At 42.1% G+C, this 22406-nt stretch overlaps 1 protein-coding gene across 5 annotated transcripts in view; it reads right to left on the bottom strand.

Moving 5' to 3' along the window:
• LOC134355515 (TBC1 domain family member 22B-like) overlaps positions 1-22406 on the bottom strand; it is a 373010-nt gene that overhangs the window by 237669 nt on the left and 112935 nt on the right. For all 5 annotated transcript variants that reach the window (XM_063065500.1, XM_063065505.1, XM_063065503.1 and 2 more), the window contains one exon: positions 7882-7952. In XM_063065500.1, coding sequence (XP_062921570.1) covers positions 7882-7952 — 71 coding nt within the window. The remainder of the gene's footprint in view (positions 1-7881; positions 7953-22406) is intronic.

Here is a 22406-nt window from a genome sequence, read left to right as displayed (position 1 = left end):
CTTTCCAGTTTATCCTGACTAAACACTGACATGACATTTCCCCGGACTAGTAATGCTACATTCCTGCCTTTAATTCCTCCCACTCTATCACATCTACAATGGAACCTTGCTTCTCTTGGTCCTGCTTCTCCTGCAACCAAGTCTCACTAATGGCTACAATATCATAATTCCACGTGTTGATCCATACTCTGAGGTCATTCTCCTTTTGTACTATAATCCTTGAATTGAAATATACACAGCTCAGAAGACAAGTCCCACCACGCTCAATCTTCTGATATCTAACCTTGTATGTAGGCTTAACAGCATCTTTCTCCACAACCACTCCACTATCTGTTCTGGCTCTCTAGTCTCCAATCCTGTGCAAAGCCAGTTTAAAATCCTCCCATGCAGTACTAGCAAACATTCGCTCTAGGATCTTAATCTCCCTCGAGGTCAAGTCAAGTCAAGGCACTTTTTATAACTGCTGGTACAGAACATAGTAAAAATGAGACAACATTTTCCAGGACCATGGTGCTACATGAAACAATACAAAAACTACACTGAACTACATAAGAAAAAAAAACAAAAACATAAAGTGCATAAAACAGTGCAGGCACTACAATAAATAATAATAATAAACAAGACAGTAGGCACAGTAGAGGGTATAGTAGGTTGGTGTCAAGCCAGGCTCTGGGTATTGAGGAGTCTGATGGCTTGGGTGAAGAAACTGTTACATAGTCTGCTCGTGAGAGCCCAAATGCTTCGGTGCCTTTTTCCAGATGGCCGGAGGGAAAAGAGATTATATGAGGGGTGTGTGGGGTCCTTCATAATGCTGTTTGCTTTGCAGATGCAGTGTGTGGTGTAAATGTCTGTGATGGTGGGAAGAGAGACCCCAATGATCTTCTCAGCTGACCTCACTATCCACTGCAGGATCTTGCAATCTGAGGTGGTACAATTTCCGAACCAGGCCGTGATGCAGCTGCTCAGGATCCTCTCAATACAACCTCTGTAGAACGTGGTGAGGATGGGGGGTGGGAGACGGACTTTTCTCAGCCTTCACAGAACGTAGAGACGCTGCTGGGCTTTCTTTGCTATGAAGCTGGTGTTGAGGGACTAGGTGAGATTCTCCACCAGGTGAACACCAAGAAATTTGGTGCTCTTAACGACCTCAACAGAGCAGCCATCAATGTTCAGCGGAGAGTGGTCGTTCCGTGTCCTCCTGAAGTCAACAACCATCTCTTTTGTTTTGTTTACATTCAGAGACAGGTTGTTGGCTCTTCACCAGTCCGTTAGCCGCTGCACCGCCTCTCTGTATGCTGACTCATCGTTCTTGCTGATGAGACCCACCACGGTCGTGTCATCGGTGAACTTGATGATGTGGTTCAAGCTGTGTGTTGCAGCACAGTCATGGGTCAGCAAAGTGAACAGCAGTAGACTGAGCACACAGACCTGGGGGGCCCCCGTGCTCAGTGTGATGGTGTTGGAGATGCTGCTACCAATTCGGACTGACTGAGGTCTCCCAGTCAGGAAGTCTAGAATCCAGTTGCAGAGGGAGGTGTTCAGGCCCAGTAGGCTCAGCTTTCCAATCAGTTTCTGAGGAATGATTGTGTTGAATGCTGAACTGAAGTCTATGAACAGCATTCGAATGTACATGTCTTTTTTGTCCAGGTGAGTTAAGCCAGGTGGAGGGTGATGGCAATGGCATAGTCTGTTGAGTGGTTGGGACGGTACGCGAACTGCAGGGGGTCCAGTGAGGGGGGCAGCAGGGACTTGATGTGCCTCGTAACAAGCCTCTCAAAACACTTCATGATGATGGATGTGAGTGCAACGGGACAGTAATCATTGAGGCAGGACACTGAAGACTTCTTCGGCACGGGGATAATGGTGACGGCCTTGAAGCACGTAGGAACGATGGCGCTACTCAGGGAGATGTTGAAGATGTCAGTGAGAATATCTGCTAGCTGGTCTGCACATCCTCTAAGCACTCTGCCAGGAATATTGTCTGGTCCAGCAGCCTTCCATGGATTGACCCTGCACAGGGTTCTCCTCACATCGGCCACGGTAAGACATAGCACCTGGTCATTTGGAGGAGGGGTGGTCTTCCTCGCTGCCACGTCATTATCTGCCTCAAACCGAGCGCAAAAGTTGTTCAGCGCATCTGGGAGGGAGGCATCACCCGTACAGTCAGGTGATGTTGTCCTGCAGTTGGTGATGTCCTGAATGCCCTTCCACATGCGCTGCGTGTCTCCGCTATCCTGGAAGTGGCCATGGATTCGCCAGGCATGTGCACGCTTTGCCTCTCTGATGGCCCGGAACAGTTTGGCCCTCGCTGTTGTTAGGGCTGCCCTGTCGCCTGTTCTGAAGGCGGAGTCACAGGTCGTCAGCAGCGCACACACCTCCGCGGTCATCCATGGCTTCTGGTTAGCACGTGTAGTGATGGTCTTGGCAACAGTGACATCATCGATGCACTTGCTGATGTAGCTTGTCACTGATGCTGTGTACTCCTCTAAGTTGGTAGAGTCACCATCGGTCGCAGCCTCCCTGAACATGTGCCAGTCAATGTGCTCAAAGCAGTCGTGAAGAGCAGAGATGGCTCCTACTGGCCAGGTTTTCACCTGCTTCTGAGCTGGTCTGGAGCGCCTGACGAGCGACCGCTATGGGATTAGCATAACAGAGATGTGGTCTGAGTAACCGAGGTGGGGGCGGGGCTCCGCCCAGTACGTGTCGGGAATGTTTGTGTAAACAAGATCTTCCTTTCTGTGCAGGACCCAGCTTCTCTGGAAGGGCACTCAATGATCCAAACATATGAAGTCCTCCCTCCTGCACCAATTCTTTAGCCACATGTTAAACTGTATGGTTTTTCCTACTTTTGACCTCATAGCATGTAGCATGGATAACAATCCTGAGATCACAACCTTGGAGGTCCTTTGCTTAACTTTGCACCTGACTCCATGACCTCACTTTGCAGGATGTCGTCAGCCATCCTACTCATGTCCTTGGTATCGACATGAACCATGACCTCTGACTGTTCACCCCCATGAGTAGAACACTGTGGACTCGATCTGAGACTGAGGATACAACCCATCCAGGAATCTCATTCTCATCCACAGAACCTCCTTTCTGTTCTGCTAACCAACAAATCGCCTATCACTACAGCTCACCCCTTCTCCTCCTTTCCCTTCTGGGCCACAGATCCAGGCTCAGTGCCCGAGACCAGCTCACTGTGACTTCTCCCTGGGTAGATCACGTCCCTCCACTCCCCCCCTCTCCACAGCAGTATACTTATTGTTGAGGGGTCCAGGCACAGGGGTACTCTGCACTGGCTGCTTGTCTCCTTTACCTCTCCTGACAGTCACCCAGGTACCTACCTCCTGCAACTTCATGGTGACTACTTCCCTGTAGCTCCTATCTATTAGCTTCTCATTCTCCCATAAATCATTGAGTTGCAGCTTGGTGCACTTTGTGCAGATGTAACTATCAGGGCGACTTGAAGCTCCCACATCTCACAGAAGGAACATATTATTAACTCTGGACCAATTCTCAGTGCACTAGCCATGTACTAAATGGAAAAAATAAAACTTAGTAAAAACTTACTTAAGAGCCTGAGTCTGCTCTCACTCAAGCATGCCCACTTAAACACTGGCTCACTGACACTAAAGCTGCACCAGCAAATCTCAGATGTCCTGGAATGGAAAGCTGCATCATGAGAACAGATGTGATGAAGACCAAGAAAACTGAGAAGAAAGTAGCAACCTTTGAGGCAGGATGAGAAGAAATGTAGTTAAGATAATTGCAGGAGTCAATGGGTTTGTAAAAGATGTTGGTAGATAATCTTTCTCCAGAAATGGACACAGAGGAGAGAGCAACATAGAACACCTTTTTTGTCCCAATTAATGACCACATGGTTAAAGCTCTAATTTGCTCTCACTGAAATAAAATAATAGTTTCCACTGTATAGCAGCACATGATGTATAATTAAAGGACAGCCTTAGCGTCTGATATCCTGAAATCCAACTTTACATTCCAAACAATGAATCAAAAAAAGAATTTGGCTCCAATCCTTTGTTCACATTAAATGAGTATCACAACCAGGGATTTTGATCAATGTAACTGAATTTTTATTTGTGAATTACATGGTTTTTTTTTCCACAGTAGAATCCAAACCACAGGGAAAATTGCAAAGGATGAAAAACTAAAAACACTAAACTGAAAAGTCACAATTCAAAAGTATTCATCCCCTTTTGCTCAGTACATCTCTCACAACAATTACAGCCAGTAGTTATTTTGGCCAAGTCTATTAGCTTTGCACAATTTGATGGAGCAAGATTAGCCCATTCCTCCTTAAAAGGAGGAATGCCAGGTTGACCAGGCCTCTTCAGAGTAAGAATAGTACCTCGCTGATACACAGTAATAGATTTACTCCACACATATCGCTTAGTGTAGAAGCCAACTTTTACTCACATCTGACCACAAGACCTTCCTCTTCCACATCTTTACAGTATCTTTTAAGTGTTGCTTGCAAACTTTTTACAAGCAAAGATGTGGTTTTTTTTGCCAGGGCTTCTTCCTTCCCACTCTTCCATAAATAACCTTTTTTGTGCAAGGCCTTAGAGATTGTGGAACCATGAACTTTATCTCTAGTTGCAGCCATTGACTTCTGCAGCTCACTCAAAGTGACTGTTGATGTCACAGTTGCCTCTTACAAGTTCCATTCTTCTCCAATGATGAAATTTAGCAGCACAGCCTGACCTTGGCGGTGTGACTGTGGTTTCATATTTTTTCCACAAAGGACCACACTGAGCTCCAAAGTATATTTAGTGTCGTTGAGAGAGTCTTACACACTTCCCAGATTTGCGCTTCTCTGTTATCATTTCCCTGACTTGCTTTCCATGCTCTTTTGTCTTCATTTTGGTTGGTCTGTTGAAAATCTACCATACTGTAGGACCTTACAGAGAGAGGGGGTATTTCTTCAGGTGATCTTCCAATTTTCTACACCAACAAAGTCGATGAGTTGCTATGGAAATATACAGAACGCAGCTGAGGAAACTTAGTGTAGTAATTACAAAGGGGATAAATACTTTTTCACCCTCAACTTTGTTTTTTTTTTACTTTTTAGTAAATTATTGACAAGTCTTGGAATTTTTCTTTTGATTTGACAATGCACAATGCTCAACAAACTCCTACTTCAATGTATTTTAAATATCGAAAATGAGAGTAAAATGTGAAAATCATTGTGGAGGCTGAGTATTTTTTCAAGGCAAAGCAAATACGTCTGGTTATTCATTCATCTCCATGTTTAAAGGCAATGTAGTCAGCTTTTCATCCAGAGGTGCAATATTGGCTCCTCATTTTAAAACTAATATACCCACAACCAGTATGAAAATGATTGTTAGGAAGTTTCTGAAGACTTCTGATTAAAACCCAAATTGTTTCTGTTAATTTTACCTCCTCGTTGCAAAAAAATTAAACTGTATACAATACCTCTAAAAAGTATTCACCCTCACCCCCGGGAAGTTTTCATGTTTTATTGCTTTAGAACACTGAATCACAATGAATTTAACTTGTTTTTCTTTTGACACTGATCAACAGTAAAAAGCCTTTAGTGTCAAAGTGAAAAGAGATCTCTACAAAGTGATCTAACTTAATTACAAATAAAAAACACAAAATAATTGATTGTATAAGTATTCACCCCCCCCCCACCTTAAAATGACACACTAAGTCATCACTGGTGCAGTCAATTGGTTTTAGAAATCACACAGTTAGTTAAATGGAGATCACCTGTGTACAGTCAAGGTGTTTCAATTGATTGTAGCAAAATACACATGTATCTGGAAGGTCCAACTGCTGGCAAGTCAGTATCCTGGCAAAAACTACACGATGATGACAAAAGTCCAAACAACTTCACCAAAAGCACAAGTTACGAGATGGATACAAGAAAATTTCCAATTCACTGAATATCCCTTGGTGTACAGTTAAGTCAAAATCAGCAAGAAATGGAAAGAACATGGCGCAACTGTAAATCTGCCTAAAGCAGGCCATCCTCAAAAACTGAGTGACCATGCAAGAAGGGGACTAATGAGGGAAACCACCAAGAGACCTACGACAACTCTGGAGGAGCTACAAGTTTTAGAGGCTGAGATGGCAGTGACTGCGCATACAACAACTGTTGCCTGGGTGCTCCACCAGTTGCAGTTTTACAGGAAAGTGGCTAAGAGAAAGCCACTGTTGAAAAAAAACTCATATGAAATCTCAGCTAGAGTTTGCCAGAAGGCCAGTGGGAGATTTTGAAGTCAGCTGGAAGAAGGTTCTATGGTCCGGCGTAACCAAAATTTAGCTTTATGGCCAGACTAAACACTATGCTTGGTGTAAGCAAACACTGCACAGCATCATAAACACACAATCCCTACTGTGTAGCATGGTGGTAAGCTGCATTAAGCTGTGGAGATACTTCACTGCCGTAAGCGCAGGAAGGCTTGTGAAGGTAGAGGGTAAAATAATGCAGCAAAATACAGGGAAATCTTGGAGGAAAACCTGATGCAGTCTGCATGAGAACTGTGAATTGGGAGATTTGTTTTCCAGCAAGACAATGACATCAAGCATAAAGCCAAAGCTACACAGGAAAGGCTTAAAACAACACAGGTAATGTCATGGAGTGGTCAAGACAGAGCCCAGACCTCAATCCAATTGAGAATTTGTGGCTGGACTTGAAAAGGGCTGTTCACTCAGATCCCCACGCAATCTGACAGAACTTGAGCAATTTTGTAAAGAAAAATGGGGAAAACCTGCAGTGTCCAGATGTGCAAAGCTGATAGAGACCTATCCACACAGACTCAAGGCTGTAATTGCTGCCAAAGGTGCATCTACTAAATACTGACTTGGGCATCAATTATTTTGTGCTTTAGATTTGTAATTAATTTGCATCGCTTTGTAGAGATGTTTTTATTTTGACATGAAAGGGTCATCTTCTGTTGATCAGTATCAAAAAAAGGACAAATTAAATGCACTGAGATTCTATATTGTAAAATAATAAAACATGAAAACTTCCAAGAGGTTGAATACTTTTTAAATAGGTACTGTACATTTAAAAATCAGTGCTTTATATAAAAAAGATTAAAAATTGCTTTTATATGCATAAATGTATGTGCCAATTACTGACTTAGCTTGCTTTCTTTTTGATATTCATCTACTTTTTCTGCTCAAGGTAATAACTCATGTTGACTCTGTCCCAAATGTCAGATTTAAAACCTCAGCTGAGCAAAAAAAATCTAATGACCATGGATGTTTTTCGTCCGCAAGGTACTATTTAACGGGCATACTGCTGCACTCACAATGACCTCTAGTGTTCAACAAAATCGTCCTCAATATAATACTTTAGAAAAATATTACTGTTCAACAAAGTGCACATTAGTTTTTATTACAACCTGCAGAATAAACAGATGCTGTTACCACTTACACTTGCTTACTTTCTCCTTCTTTATCTGTTTAATTACCAGTGTAGTGATTTGTAACCATTAATAAAATTTCCATGCATTTTATGCCACATCTTTGCACAATTTTATATTTTGTTAATTCTCAGAAAAATCAAGTAACTGGCAATATCAATGCTTAATGGCATTCTTTTATTTATGTTGCAAATATGTTCGGAAAAAATTCCACAGTACTCTTAAGCAAGGATATTCAGGTTTAAGAAGACTCACCAGATACATTTTTTTTGCAGATTTCCTCAAACAAAAACTATCTTAACGTGCAAAAGTCTGCAAATTCTAAGTCACTGATTATTACACAAAGACTCATCTATCACGGCTTGTTCAGAACTATTAGAAACTCTTTGATGCTTAGAATGGAATTATAATTGCTTTACCTCGCTTTTCATACCAGCACATAAATTCCAATACGACTTACCGATAGAAGTCGCCACGTAACAGAACGAACATCTCGCGGAACACCAGACCAACTGTACTTCCTCAGCTCTTCTGTTAAAAGAAAAATATTAACAAGTAGTTGAATTATAAGTTCACACCAGTTCCCTTACTAAATACAAAATTTCATAAACTAACCTAACATGGCAGTTAAGGAGCCCAAATATGCTTTAAAACACACACAAAATGCTGGAGGAACTCAGCAGGCCAGGTAGCATCTATGAAAATGAATAAACAACTGACATTTTGGGCTGAGACCCTTCATCAGGACTGAAAAGGAAGGAGGAAGATGCCAATATAAGAAATTGGATAAAGGGGAAGGGGGTCAAGATAGAAGGTGCTACGTGGAGCCAGTTAAGCTGGGAGGTGAACCCCTTCCCTCTTCTTCAATTACCCGCTCTGGCACCTTATTACTTCTCCTCACCTGTACCACCTCCCCCTGCCCTTTCTTCAATGTCCACCCTCCTCTCCCATCAGATTCCTTCCCCTCTAGCCTTTGCCTTTTCCATCTATGACTTTGCAGCTTCTTACTTCATCCCGTCCCTTCCCCACCCACCTGGCTTCACCTATTACCTTCTAGCTTGTCCTTCTTCCTCTCCGCATTCCCCCCCCACACTTCCTTTCCAGTCCTGATGAAGGGTCTCAGCCTGAAACATCGACTATTTTATTCCCTTTCATTGATTATGTCTGACCTGCCGAGTTCCTTCAGCATTTTGTGTGCATTGCTCTGAATTTCCAGCATCTTCAAAATCACGTGTTTTTGCTTTATTTTCCTTGAAATTATTCTAATTTTTCCCTTTTCCATACAGCATTATTTTATCAGCCTTAATTCTAGTAGTTTCCTTCAGCCAGTAAAGTAAAAACACTAATCAGTCAAAAACATGCTTCAGTTTCATGAAGAATTAACATTTTGTCATTAACCCTGAAAAATTGAAGCTAAGATGGCACGTGAGTACTTCAATTGGGAATTATGCAAAATGTGTCCTTTTGTTTTAAAGTCACAACAACCAAATTTGTTTTGGATTGTATTGGAATGTGGTGAAGAAATATTTTAGACATGCAAATACTACAAAAAGAATATGCAAAAAGATCACAAAATTAAAATCTTTTGCTAGAAATTTTCCATGTTCTCACTTTTGCACATAAAAGCGCTCTGCATTTTAAATCTTTTTAGTAGAAAAATAGTTTGGTAAATCTGAACAAATTTTGCCACTGGAACAGTCATTCCTTTACAAGTTTTACTTTAATGTCGCAAAATCAAACTGCTTTTGGGATGCATTTTAAATCGTCATACAAACAAGAAGAACTAATGTCATTTATTCATGTGAGGCATTGCACTTCCACTGACCAGCAAGTCACGTTGTTGCCTGCTTTTGCATTGAGATGTTTATGTCTCCCAGATTCTAGGTTTACTTTTCATCTTCCAGCTGACTGGCAAAGCCCAGCAGAACACAGAATTGTTCTGACACCCACTGAGACCAAACCCTTTGGTCAAAGGTTGTAAAATATCTTACTAAGATCAAACATTCACAAATGTCTTCATATTAACAAAAATAAATCAACATAAGACACACACTAAAAAAAGGGTAAACAACTGAACATAGTTAAACCAGCAATTAAACTAATTTAATAGATCTATTTACCGTTCCCCAGTTGCCATTTCTTACCATTTATTTCAATTATATTCATGCCAAGTTAAACTGGCACAGGTTCAGCAGGAAGCTCCCATAAGGAATCTACTGATGCAGATTAGATATTCCAGAGTCAGCATTTCACTGAAATGAATGTCACCACTCAACCTACATTTTAAAGGGCCATGTTACTGCCCAGACGTCAACTCAACATCTGGCAGTTCAAAGCAGATCTGCTGATGTGTTAGTGGGAGATTTGCCCCATTATGTTTTCACAGAAAAAGAGTTAGTACAAATTATTCAGTAATCAATAAAAGGCATTCTACTACATTTGGGCAATGAAAAGAACAGCTATGCTCCAATTTAAGAAGTATGACAGTTCTAAAAGATTATTAGAAAATTGTAAACTAAGTTACATTTATCTGAAAGTTTTGGCAAACAGGTTTTTGCAATCAGTGTAGATTTTATGTTTTTTGTTGACACCCACACTTTTCTCCCCAAATAATAAATGCTTTTGAAATGATTGGGGAAATAATAAGCAGACCTAAATTAATTCGCTTAGCTTTATTTAGCTCTTTTTAGAACATATGTAAAATACTTCAGAGTTTTAATATTTATTTCATACTCTTGCTAACAAGGCAAGAAATGTCAATTCCATCAGGAACTGTATATTTTGGCTTGAAATTTTCAATTCGGTGGGGAGTGATTTCTTCTAAGATTTAGAAGAAGACTGTCTATAACTCCAATATTTTGTATTGTATAGAGACAAACAGACACACAGACACACATACATACTTTGATTATAAGTTGACTTTAAATCCATTTTTTTTTAATTTCTCCTGTTTTCCACTATGAAAATAGCTCCAGTCAAGAAATGCATTAATTTTGGTATCTGAGTTACAAAAGATCAAAATCAGCAAGACTTATAGACCAGCTCAGATATTGTATAAATTATTTCTTTTATAAATCTCCATTTTCTTTCATGCATTGCAGACATCCCACCCTGCAAAAACTCATTTCAGGGAGGTAGCACCATCAATTTCCGGGAGAGGTGGGATGTCTGCAATAGAGTAGCTCCTTAGCAGCTAGCCAGCTAGTTTAAATAACGTAACAAATGACACCTGTTAAACTCAGCTCAACAGGTGTTTTGCAGTCTTAATCCACCATGGGCAATAGCAAGGAGTCCCTCTCACTCTCACTCAACAAAAATTGGTTTCCCGGACATTGTATGTAATTTGCAGGCATCAAGGAGCCACTATTCATATGCGGGAGACTCCCAGAACTTCCGGTAGAGGTGGGATGTCTGGCATTCATAAACATTTTTCTGTTTCCACTTCAGTTCCAGTCACATGGACGTTATTTTAGTTTGTTACACCAATCCATGCAACACAATCAGATGGAAATGATTGGTAGATACCTATATGAATAATTTGATTAAGCAATATGAATGAAAATGTGAATTCAGAATAGCTCACATTTATTGCCACCACAAAAGTGATTTAGCTTTGAGGGGAAAAAAATGTATTCTCCTGGTAAACCTTTGTATTTAATTTCCAATCAAACCAGATCTCCCCAAAGTCTCTGACAAGTTTAAAGCAGTTTTATAAACAATTGGCTTCCACTACAGCTGGATTGCTTATTAGAGTTGTTTGGTTTTTAACAAATTTAAAAAATTCAAGCCTTAACCATAATCAATTCCAGATTTTGAAGCAGTAATCTAAGCCAATGCAATCAGTTCTGTATTTGTTAAGACGTAAATAGTTATACCTCCTGCAATTAACTAGAAAATAATTAATTTTCAACAACCAAGTCATTATCTAAATCATGATAATTTCACCATATCAAGTTCCGGCTTTCTTCAATATTTGTTCAATTGATTGGTTGGTGTTCAAAGTTCAAAATAAATTTCTTATGGCAGTAGGTATGTCACCAGATACCATCCTGAGATTCATTTTCTTGCAGACATTTGCAGCAGAAAAAAGAAATCAACAGAATCAATGAAAACTGTACACAACGATTCACAAAAAAACTATGTGCAAAAAACAAATTGTACAAACACAAAAAAATAACAAACAAATGAATGGATGAATAAATAATACTGAGAACACAAGTTGCAGAGTCCTTGAAAGTGAGTCCATAGGTTGTGGAATCAGTTCAGAGATGAGGTGAGTGAAGCTATCCATGCTGGTTCACTAGACTGACAGTCCAAAGGTAATAGCTGATGCTGAACCTGGCGGTGTGGGACTTCAGGCTCCAAGATCTCCTCCCCTATGGCAGAAGTGTGAAGAGATCATGGCCTGGATGGTGGGAGTCCTTAATGATAGTTGCTACTTTCTGGTAGCTGGTCTGCATTTGCGGCGGACCAATCAATTCAGAGAGAGTGAGCTTCACAAGGTTGGGGAAAAGAGTTTAAAAAAGGAGCGTTTCGCAGGGCTCAGAACATTAGCAGCAAACCAATCAATTCAAAGGGAGACAAAGCTTCACACAAGTGAGGGAGAAGTGTGCAAACCAGACATCCCACCTCTCCCAGAAGTTCCAGGAGTCTCCCACATATTGATAGCGGCTCCCTGATGCCCAGAAATTATAAACAATATCCCGGAAATCGATTTTTTTTTAGAGGGAGAGCGAGAGTGAGCATCCTGATTGGTCTCTCTTCGTGCTAAGTAGACCTATCAGTTTTCTCGGTGGTGGGCTTTACAGTTGACCTCAAAAATAATGACAGTGTTGCTCGCTGCACTGTTTGCAACAGTGACTTTTCGATTGCCCATGGTGGGTTAAAATGTAAACAACATGATGAGGTAAGTTTAACAGGCGTCATTCGTTCATTAGTGTAGCTAACATTATTTCAATTAGCTGGCTAGCTGCTAAGGAGCTACTCTATTGATGTTACATGATGAGGCCAAACTCCCTGTAGATTTGCTTAAAGTTGTAATAGAATAAACATGATAATATAATATAAGTACAAACATTTGTACAGACTTTAATGTCACATTTTCTGCAAATACCCAACTTGGTTTACAAATTAGACAGAAGTCACTAAACAAAGTGTTACATACACCCTTGGAGATCGACCCCGGGGGGGGGATATGGGTTTGTGGGGGGCAGGGTACTACCTTCCTGAAATGGTGGTGCTACCTCCCTGAAATGAGTTTTTGCAGGGTGGGATGCCTGGCAAACACAGTAGCTTGTCATCATGCACTGACGCTGAGACAGCTCCAAAATAAATGAGAAGCACTGTCTAGCGGAGCAGTTGTCGAAGGAGTGGACATCAGAGTAGTAGGGCTTTGGCTCATCGGGATTTCTGCAAGGACGGGCCTAGGCAAGGGAAGGTTACTTTTTCTTCCCCCCTTAACAAGAATAGTGGGTATGACATTTAGGGCAGTTTTCTGTTCTGGGTATCAGATGTAGGATGTCCAGGAGAGTTCCAGCCTCCCTAATGGCCACATCTGCACCAGGTGCATTGAGCTGCAGCTCCTTAGAGACTGAATGAGGGAACTGCAGCAGCAGCTCAATGATCTTCGGCTTGTTAAGGAGAGTGAGGAAGTGATAGACAGGAGCTACAGGCTGGTAGTCACGCCAGGGGCTACAGAAGACAGTTAAGTGGGTGACTGTCAAAAGAGGGAAGGGAGGGTGTTAGGTAGTGGAGAACATCCCTGTGGCTGTCCCCCTTAACAACAGGGTGTGGCTACTACAGACAGAGTGCAGAGGAGATTTACAAGGATGATGTCTGGATTGGAGCGTACCTTATGAGAATAGGTTGAGGGAACTTGGCCTTTTCTCCTTGGAGCGACGGAGGATGAGAGGCAACTTCATAGAGGTGTATAATATGATAAGGGGCATTGATTGTGTAGATTGCCCAAGGCTTTTTCCTAGGGCTGAAATACCTAACAGGAGGGGGCATAATTTTAAGGTGCTTGGAAATAGGTACTGAGCGGATGTCAGGGGTAAGTTTCTCCACACAGAGAGTGGGTGCATGGAATGCAGTACCAGTGACGGTGGTGGAAGCAGATACAATAGGGTCTTTTAAGAGCCTCTTAGATAGGTACACGGAGCTTAGAAAAACAGAGCACTATGCGCTCGGGAAATTCTAGGCAGTTTCTAGGGTAAGTTACATTGTCAGCACAACATTGTGGGCTGAAGGGCCTGTTATATGCTGTAGATTTCTATGTTCTATGCTCTTGTAACAGTGCTCCTGTGAAATGTGTTCAGTTTTTTCTGTGATGGGAAGGACTGTATCCATTTATTCTGAAAGACTTTTCAGAATGAACCATACTGAATGGACAACACACTGGACCATTGCTATACCACCATCAAGAATGCCTACCGTGCTATTCCACACCCTCACTTTGGGAAGTCTGATCACCTAGCTGTGCTTCTACTCTCTGAATATAGGTAGAGACTGAAGACTGCAGCACCTGCAGTTGAGGACCAAGAAAGTATGGATGTGGGAAGCACAGGAGCGCCTACAGGACTGCTTTGAATCGGTGGACTGGACTGTATTCAAGGATTCATCTTCGAACCTGAATGACTAAGCTGCAGTTGTTACCGACTTCATTAAAACCTGTGTGGAGTGTGTGCCCACAGAGACTTACTGTACATTCCCAAACCAAAAGACATGGATGAACCAGGAGGTACGTCGTCTGTTGAAGGCTAGATCTGTGGAATTCAAGTCTGGCAACCAAGGCCCGTACCAGAAAACCAGGCATGATTAGCAGAGGGCTATTTCAAGGGCAAAGAGACAGTTTTGAACGAGGCTGGAGGTGACATCGGATGCATGGCAACTGTGACAGGGTCCGCAAGACATTACTTCCTACAAAGCGAAACCCAATAGCATGAATGGCAGAAATGCTTCACTACCAGATGAACTCAATGCTTTCTATGCTCGCTTTGAAAGGGAGAACACAACTACAGTTGTGAAGATTCCTGCTGCACCTGATGACCCTGTGATCTCAGTCTCAGAGGTCAATATTAGGCTGTCTTTAAAGAGAGTAAACCCTTGCAAGGCCGAAGGCCCCGATGGAGTATCTGGTAAGGCTCTAAAAACCTGTGCCAACCAACTAGCGGGAGTATTCAAGGACATTTTCGATCTCGCACTGCTACGGGCAGAAGTTCCTACTGGCTTTAAAAAGGCAACAATTATTCCAGTGCCCGAGAAGAATAATGTGGGCTGTCTTAATGACTCACCCGGTAGCACTCACATCGACAGTGATGAAATGTTTTGAGAGGCTGTTCATGACTAGACTGAACTCCTGCCTCAGCAAGGACCTGGACCAATTGCAATTTGCCTATCGCCACAATAGGTCAACGACAGATGCAACCTCAATGGCTCTCCACACACCTTTAGACCATCTGGACAACACAAACACCCTGTCAGGATGCTGTTCAGCATTTAATACGATCATTCCCACAATCCTGATTGAGAAGTTGCAGAACCTGGGCCTCTGTACCTCCCTGTGCAATTGGATCCTCAACTTCCTAACTGTTAGACCACAATCCGTGCGGATTGGTGATAACATCTCCTCCTCGCTGACTATCAACACTGGTGCACCTCAGGGGCGTGTGCTTAGTCCACTGCTCTACTCTCTATATACACATGACTAGGTGGCTAGGCATTGCTCAAATATCATCTATAAATTTGCTGACGATACAACCATTGTTGGCAGAATCTCAAGTGATGATAAGCGGGCGTACAGGAGTGAGATATACCAACCAGTGGAGTGCTGCCACAGCAACAACCTGGCACTCAACGTCAGTAAGACGAAAAAGCTGATTGTGGACTTCAGGAAGGGTAAGACTAAGGAACACATACCAATCCTCAGAGGGATCAGAAGTGGAGAGAGTGAGCAGTTTCAAGTTCCTGTGTGTCAAGATCTCTGAGGATCAAACCTGGTCCCAACATATCAGTGTAGTTATAAAGAAGGCAAGGCAGCGTCTATACTTTATTAGGAGTTTGAAGAGATCTGGCATGTCACAAATACACTCTAAAGCTTCTATAGCTGTACCGTGGAGAGCATTCTGTCAGGCTGCATCACTGTCATCTCGTAGGCATTCTACAAATTCCCTCTCATGGGATCTAGCACCAAACTGATTTTCCCCAATCTGCCTGCATAATGAAATCCCCATTACTATTGTAAAAGTGCCCTCATGACATAATTTTTCTATTTCCAGTTGAAATTTTTAACCTCCATCCTGGTAACTGTTCGGTACTTTTAATTCCCACTACAATGAGGTAGGAAAAATAAACTTAAACAGAATAAAATGAGAAAAAAAAAACAATGCCATGGGAAGTTAATTCTTTCACAATGTTTCACAGCTACACAAATCTGCTACTTCTATATTTCTATTCCAAGGTCTCATTCAAATTACATGTGATGGCAGAGGGAAAAAACAGTTTCCAAATCGTTGAGACATACACTGAACATTTTAGGAACTGCTACTTCTCCTCAGTCATCAGATTTCTGAACAGACAATGAACCCATGTACAGTACCTCCCTATTTTTTGCTCTCATTTTACACTACATTTAAAAAATATACATTTCTTATTGTAATTTACAGTTCTTATTAAGTACTGTAGCACTGCAATGCTACTGCAAAACAAATGTCATGACATACGCCAGTGATATGAAACCTGACTTTGATTCTGAAAAGATCTCAAAATGTCAATGCATATCAGTTCAAATTTTCCTTATACAATTGTACCAAAGGAAACCATTTGACAAGTTCACTCATGGTAGAATGACCAAAATTAAGATGTATGGGATCCGTGGCCATTTGGTGGGCTGAATATAAAACTGATTAACCCAAAAAAAGGAGTAATGGTGGCAGAATGTCATTCTGATTGGAATGCTGTCACCAGTGGTGTTTCATAGGGATCAATGCTAGAAACTCTGTAGTTTGAGTGCCTTGGATGAAAATGTAGTTGAACTGACTAGTAAGTTAGATGAATTGGTTAAGCGAAAAAAAGAGGTGCATTGCAGGTATAGGAAGGTAGGAACAAATGAGGTGCTTAAGGAATACAAGAAATACAAGGGAACACTTAGAAAAAAATCAGAAGGGCTAAGAGAAGGCATGAGGTGGCCTTAGCAGACATGGTGAAGGAGAATTCCAAGGAATTCTACAGATATCTTTAGAGCAATATCAATAACTGTGGCGGTTCTCTTCCTGACGAACTTAACGTATTCTACCCAAGATTCGAACAGAAGGGGAGCGTCCCGCCCCCCACGGATGAACTGGACCTGGTGGCATCGAGATTCATCGTCACCGAGGAGGATGTTAGAAGGGCCTTCCTGAAGATAAATCCAAGGAAGGTGACGGGCCCAGATGGCGTCCCGGGACAGGTTCTCCGGGCCTGTGCAAGCGAACTAGCTGGAGTGTTTGCTGACATCTTCAACTGCTCCTTGCTTCAGTCTAAGATCCCCTCGTGTTTTAAGAAGGCAACGATAATCCCGGTGCCGAAGAAGAGCAAGGTGGCATGCCTGAATGACTATTGACCTGTGGCTCTGATATCAATTGCTATGAAGTGCTTCAAGCGATTCATTATGGCATACATCAACCACAGCCTACCGGTCAACCTCAATGCTTTGCAATTTGCCTACTGGAGCAACAGCTCAACGGCAGATGCCATCTCTCTGGCCCTACATTCCTCCTTAGGACACCTGGAGAATAAAGACGCATATGTAAGGCTCCTTTTCATTGACTACAGCTCTGCCTTTAATACCATCATTCCAAATAAACTGATTCCTAAGCCCCAGAACCTGGGCCTTAGCACTCAGACCTGCAACTGGATCTTCAACTTCCTCACAGACAGGATCCAGGCTGTAAAAATAGGGGACAAGCTCTCGTCTACAATCACTCTGAACACGGTGCCCCACAAGGCTGTGTACTCAGCCCCCTACTGTACTCACTGTACACCCATGATTGTGTAGCCAAGTTTACATCGAACTCAACATATAAGTTTGCTGATGACACCACAATTGTAGGCCGTATCTCCGTTAATGATGAGTTTGAGTACAGGGAGGAAATTAAGAACCTGGTAGCATGGTGCGAAGACAATAACCTATACCTCAACGTCAGCAAGATGAAAGAATTGGTTGTTGACTTCAGAAGGAATAGCGGACCGCACGACTCCATTTACATCGGTGGTGCGCAAGTGGAACAGGTCAAAAGCTTTAAGTTCCTCAGGGTCAATATCACAAATGACCTGACTTGGTCCAACCAAGCAGAGTCCACTGCCAAGAAGGCCCACCAGTGCCTTTACTTCCTGAGAAAGCTAAAGAAATTTGGCTTGTCCCCTAAAACCCTCACCAATTTTTATAGATGCACCGTAGAAAGCATTCTTCTGGGGTGTATCATAACACAGCCCAGCACATCACACAAACCAATCTTCCATCCTTGGATTCACTTTACACCGTATGCTGTCGGAGCAGTGCTGCCAGGATAATCAAGGACATGACCCACCCAGCCAACACACTTTTCATCCCTCTTCCCTCCGGGAGAAGGCTCAGGAGCTTGAAGACTTATACGGCCAGATTTGGGAACAGCTTCTTTCCAACTGTGATAAGACTGCTGAACGGATCCTGACCCGGATCTGGGCCGTGCTCTCTAAATATCCGGACCTGCCTCTTGGTTGTTTTGCACTACCTTACTTTCCCTTTTCTATTTTCTATTTATGATTTATAATTTAAATTTTTACTATTTACTATCTATTTGTATTCCAGGGAGCGCGAAGCGCAGAATCAAATATCGCTGTGATGATTGTATGCTCTAGTATCAATTGTTTGGCGACAATAAAGTAAAGTAAATAGTAAGTAAATAGCAAACGGATTGCAAGGGACAAAATTGGTCCTCTGGAAGATCAGATTGGTAATTGTGTGTGGAGCCAAAAGAATTGGGGAGACGTTAAATGAACTTTTTGCAACCATATTTATTCAGGAGATGGACACAGTCTATTGAAGTGAGGGAAAACAGCATCAACTTTAAGGACCATCTGCAGTTTACAGCGGAGGAGGTGTTTGCTGTCTTGAGACAAATTAGAGCGGATAAATCTCCAAGGCCTAACAAGGTGTTCCCTCAGACCCTGTGGGAGGCTAGTGCAGAAATTGCAGAGGCCCGAGCAGAGATATTTAAAACAGCCTTAGCTGCAGGTGAGGTACCAGCGGACTGAAAGATAGCCCATGCTGTTCCACTGTTTTAAGAAAGGTTCTAAAAATAAACTAGGATATTATAGGCCAGTGAGCCTGACATAAGTAGTAGAGAAGTTATGGGTATTCTAAGGGAATAGATACGTGAGTATTATGATCGAAATGGACTGCTTAAGGATAGTCAGCATGCCTTTGTGCATGGTAAGTCATGTCTAACCAATCTTAGAGTTTTTCATGGAAGTTACTAGGCAAGATGACGGAGCCAGGCAGTGGATGTTGGCTACATGGACATTCGCAAGGCATTTAACAAGATCCCACATGAGTAGTCAGTCAAGAAAGTTCAGTTGCTCGGCATTCAAGATGAGGCAGTAAATTAGATTAGACTTTGTTTTTGTGGGAGAAGCTAGAGAGTGGTAGCAGATGGTTACCTTTCTTACTGAATGCCTGTGACTAGTGGAGTGCCACAGCGATCAGTGTTGAATCTGTTGTTGTCTGTCATCTCTATCAACAAGCTGGATGATAATATAGTTAACTGGACCAGTAAATTTGTAGATGACACCAAAACTGGGGGTGTTGCAGACAGCAAGGAAGACCATCATGGCTTACCACAGGATCTGGACTAGCTGGAAAAATGGGCTGAAAAATGGCAGATGGAATTTAATGCAGAAATGTGCAAGATATTACACTTTGGTACGACCAACCAGGGTTGCTCTTAAACAGTGAACAGTAGAGCACTAAGGAGTGTAGTAGAACAAAGGAATCTGAGAATACGGGTTCATAATTAATTGATAGGATCGTAAAGAAAGCTTTTAGCACATTGGCCTTCATAAAGTATTGAGTACAGGAGATGGGATGTTATGTTGAACATCTACAAGATATCGGTGAGGTATTGTGAGCAGTTTTGGTCACCTATCTGCAAGAAAGAGGTCATGGGTGAAGAGTAAAAGGTGAAAAGTTTAAGGGGAACATGAAGGGAAACTTCTTCACTCCAAGAACGACGAGAGTGTGGAACGAACTACCAGCACAAATGCTGGATGCGAGTATGATTTCAATGTTTAAGTCTGGATGGGTACATGGGTGGTAAGGGTATGGAGGGTTATGGTGCTGGTGTAGGTCAATGGGAGTAAAGTAGTTTAAATGGTTTGGCACAGACTAGATGGGACAAAGGGCCTGTTTCTGTGCTGTACACTTCTATGACTGACTAAGTTCTGCAAATGACACAAAAATTGGTGGAATTGAAAACAGCAAAGGCGGCTGTCAAAGTTGGTGGGAGCAGATACAACAGCAAAGTTTAGAAGTGTTTAGACAATGGAGGAACCTGGATTATGCGTAGGAAAATAGTCTAGTTTAATTTGCATCACGATCAGCACAGACAACATGGGCCAAGTGGACTGGTTCCGTGTGGTACAGTTCTATATTTTAAAGGAAACAACTAATTTGCACAGAAAAAGGTAACAAGCACACACTTAACTGAATTTAAAGCAGATCCCTTATTTACGTTCAAGGTATGCTCAGAGTACAGCTGTTTCTGTGTCGTGCAAAGCAGAGGTAATGCTAGCTTATCTAATATAAATTAAGCATTAATATGCTGCAAATAAAGACATTAATTTATTTGTTTCATTTATCTTAAAATGATGCTGTCTTTTAACCAGAATACTGCAGCTGATTTAATATCACATAATGACATCTGTTTCCAGTGAAATCAGCTTTGACTTCCAGATGGCCACATAATAAAGTAATTTGGGAGGCAATTCTTTCCTGCATCTTGCATAGAATTAACATATAATAAAATATGCTAGTCATACAATTTCCTGATAATTCACAGCAAATTATTTTTCAACAAACTTGTAGTAATGACAAAGAGTTGTTGATCATTGTGGACATCATATCTCAACTATGCAGAGCACAATCTGTACCAAATATAACTACCACCCAAAAAATAGACTTTAAATTAATTAGGTCAGGCAGTATCTGTAGAAATGAGTGAACAACCAAGGTTTCAGGCCGAGATCCTTGGATTCTTCTTCAGGACTGAAATAGAAGGGGAAGACGCCAGAATGAAAAGGTGGGGAGAGGGGAAGGAGCCTAGCTAAAAGGTAACAGGTGAAACCAAGTGGCTGGGAAAGGTAAAGGGCTGGAGAAGAAGGAATCTGATTGGAGAGGAGAATGGACCATAGTAGAAAGGGAAGTGGAGGGGTTCATGGGAAAAGTGATAGGCAGGTGAGAAGAGGTAAATGGCCAGAGTGGGAAATAGAAGCGGGGGAGGGAAAAGCATTGTTTTTTAAACCAGAAGATGCTTGAGAAATGGAGATGCAGCTGAGGGCAGTATCAATAATGGAGGAAGGGAACCTCCTGTTTTTTGAAGAAGGAAGTCATCCCTGATGTTCTGGAAAGGAAGGCACCTGGGAACAGATACGGCGGAAATGAAGGAAATGAGAAAAAGGAAGAGTTTTGGGAAATGGAGGCGATGCAGGTGAGCACAGCATTAACAGTGGAGAAGGGAAACCCCTTCTTCCCACCACATCTGCACTCACCCCATCTTTCCGCCGCCTTAACAATAGCGAGTTCCTCTCATCCTTACCAACCACCCCATCAGCCTCCGCAACCAACAAATCCTCTGCAAACTCCGCCATCTCCAAAGGCAACCTACCACTAAAGACATCTCTACCTTCCCTCCCTGCATTCCACGAAAATCACTCCCTTCACGATTCTCTTGTCCATTCGTCCTTTGCCGCTAATTTCCTTCCTGGCACTTATTTCCAGCAAGTGGCCCAGGTGTTGCACCTACTGATTCACCTACTCCCACGCCTCCATTCAGGGCCCCAAACAGTCCTTCCTGGTGAGGCAACTCTTCACCTGCAAAGCTGCTGGTGTCATCTATTGTGTCCTGTGGCCCAAATGCAACCTCCTCTATATTGGTGAGATCCATTGTAAATTGGGGGACTGCTTCATCGAGCACCTCCAAACCATCCGCCAAAAGCGGAACTTCCAGTGGCCAAGCATTTTAATTCCAATTTCCATTCCCCTTCCTACACATCTGTCCATGGCCTCTTGTGCCACAATGACGTCATCCTCTGGGTGGAGGAGCAACACATTATATTCCGTCTGGGTAGCCTCCAACCTGATGGCATGAATATTGATTTCTCCTTCAAGAAAGTGTCGACTGTTTATTCATTTCCATAGATGCAGCCAAGCCTACTTTGTTCCTCCGGTATTTTGAGAGAGTTGTTTTGGATTTCCAGCATCTGCGGACTTCCTTGTGTTTAAATTGATTAAAACTAAAATCTTTAAAAATAAATAGAACAAATCTCACACTGAGTCACTCCAGGGGTACTCCTCCCCCCCACCCCACCAAAGACTGAGATCTAATGATTGAGTGTGCATGGCACCTATAAAGCTCTCTAGCTTCATGACTCAGTTTGAACCATGATATTACAATTCTGCCTTGTAATCACACTTGAAAGTCAATTATTCAACCCAAGATTAGGAATGAATCCAAATCAACATTGAGAGTGTTCTTTCAAATGTTGTATATTCAATTCATCATTTGGAACTAAATACCTTGTATTATGGCACTTTTTCCATACCACCATAATAATTCTACATCATGTACAAGCTACTGAGCTCCAAAGTTGGGATGGGACCCATATATTAATCCATTTATTCTACAGGTAACTCATTAAGTATTAAGGAATATGTTAATCACTTCCACAGATCAACAGTTTTGCTTTAAAAAA

The sequence above is a fragment of the Mobula hypostoma genome, chromosome 13 (genome assembly GCF_963921235.1).
Source record: "Mobula hypostoma chromosome 13, sMobHyp1.1, whole genome shotgun sequence".
NCBI classification, from domain to species: domain Eukaryota; kingdom Metazoa; phylum Chordata; class Chondrichthyes; order Myliobatiformes; family Myliobatidae; genus Mobula; species Mobula hypostoma.
This window is presented reverse-complemented; position numbering and strand designations above follow the sequence as displayed.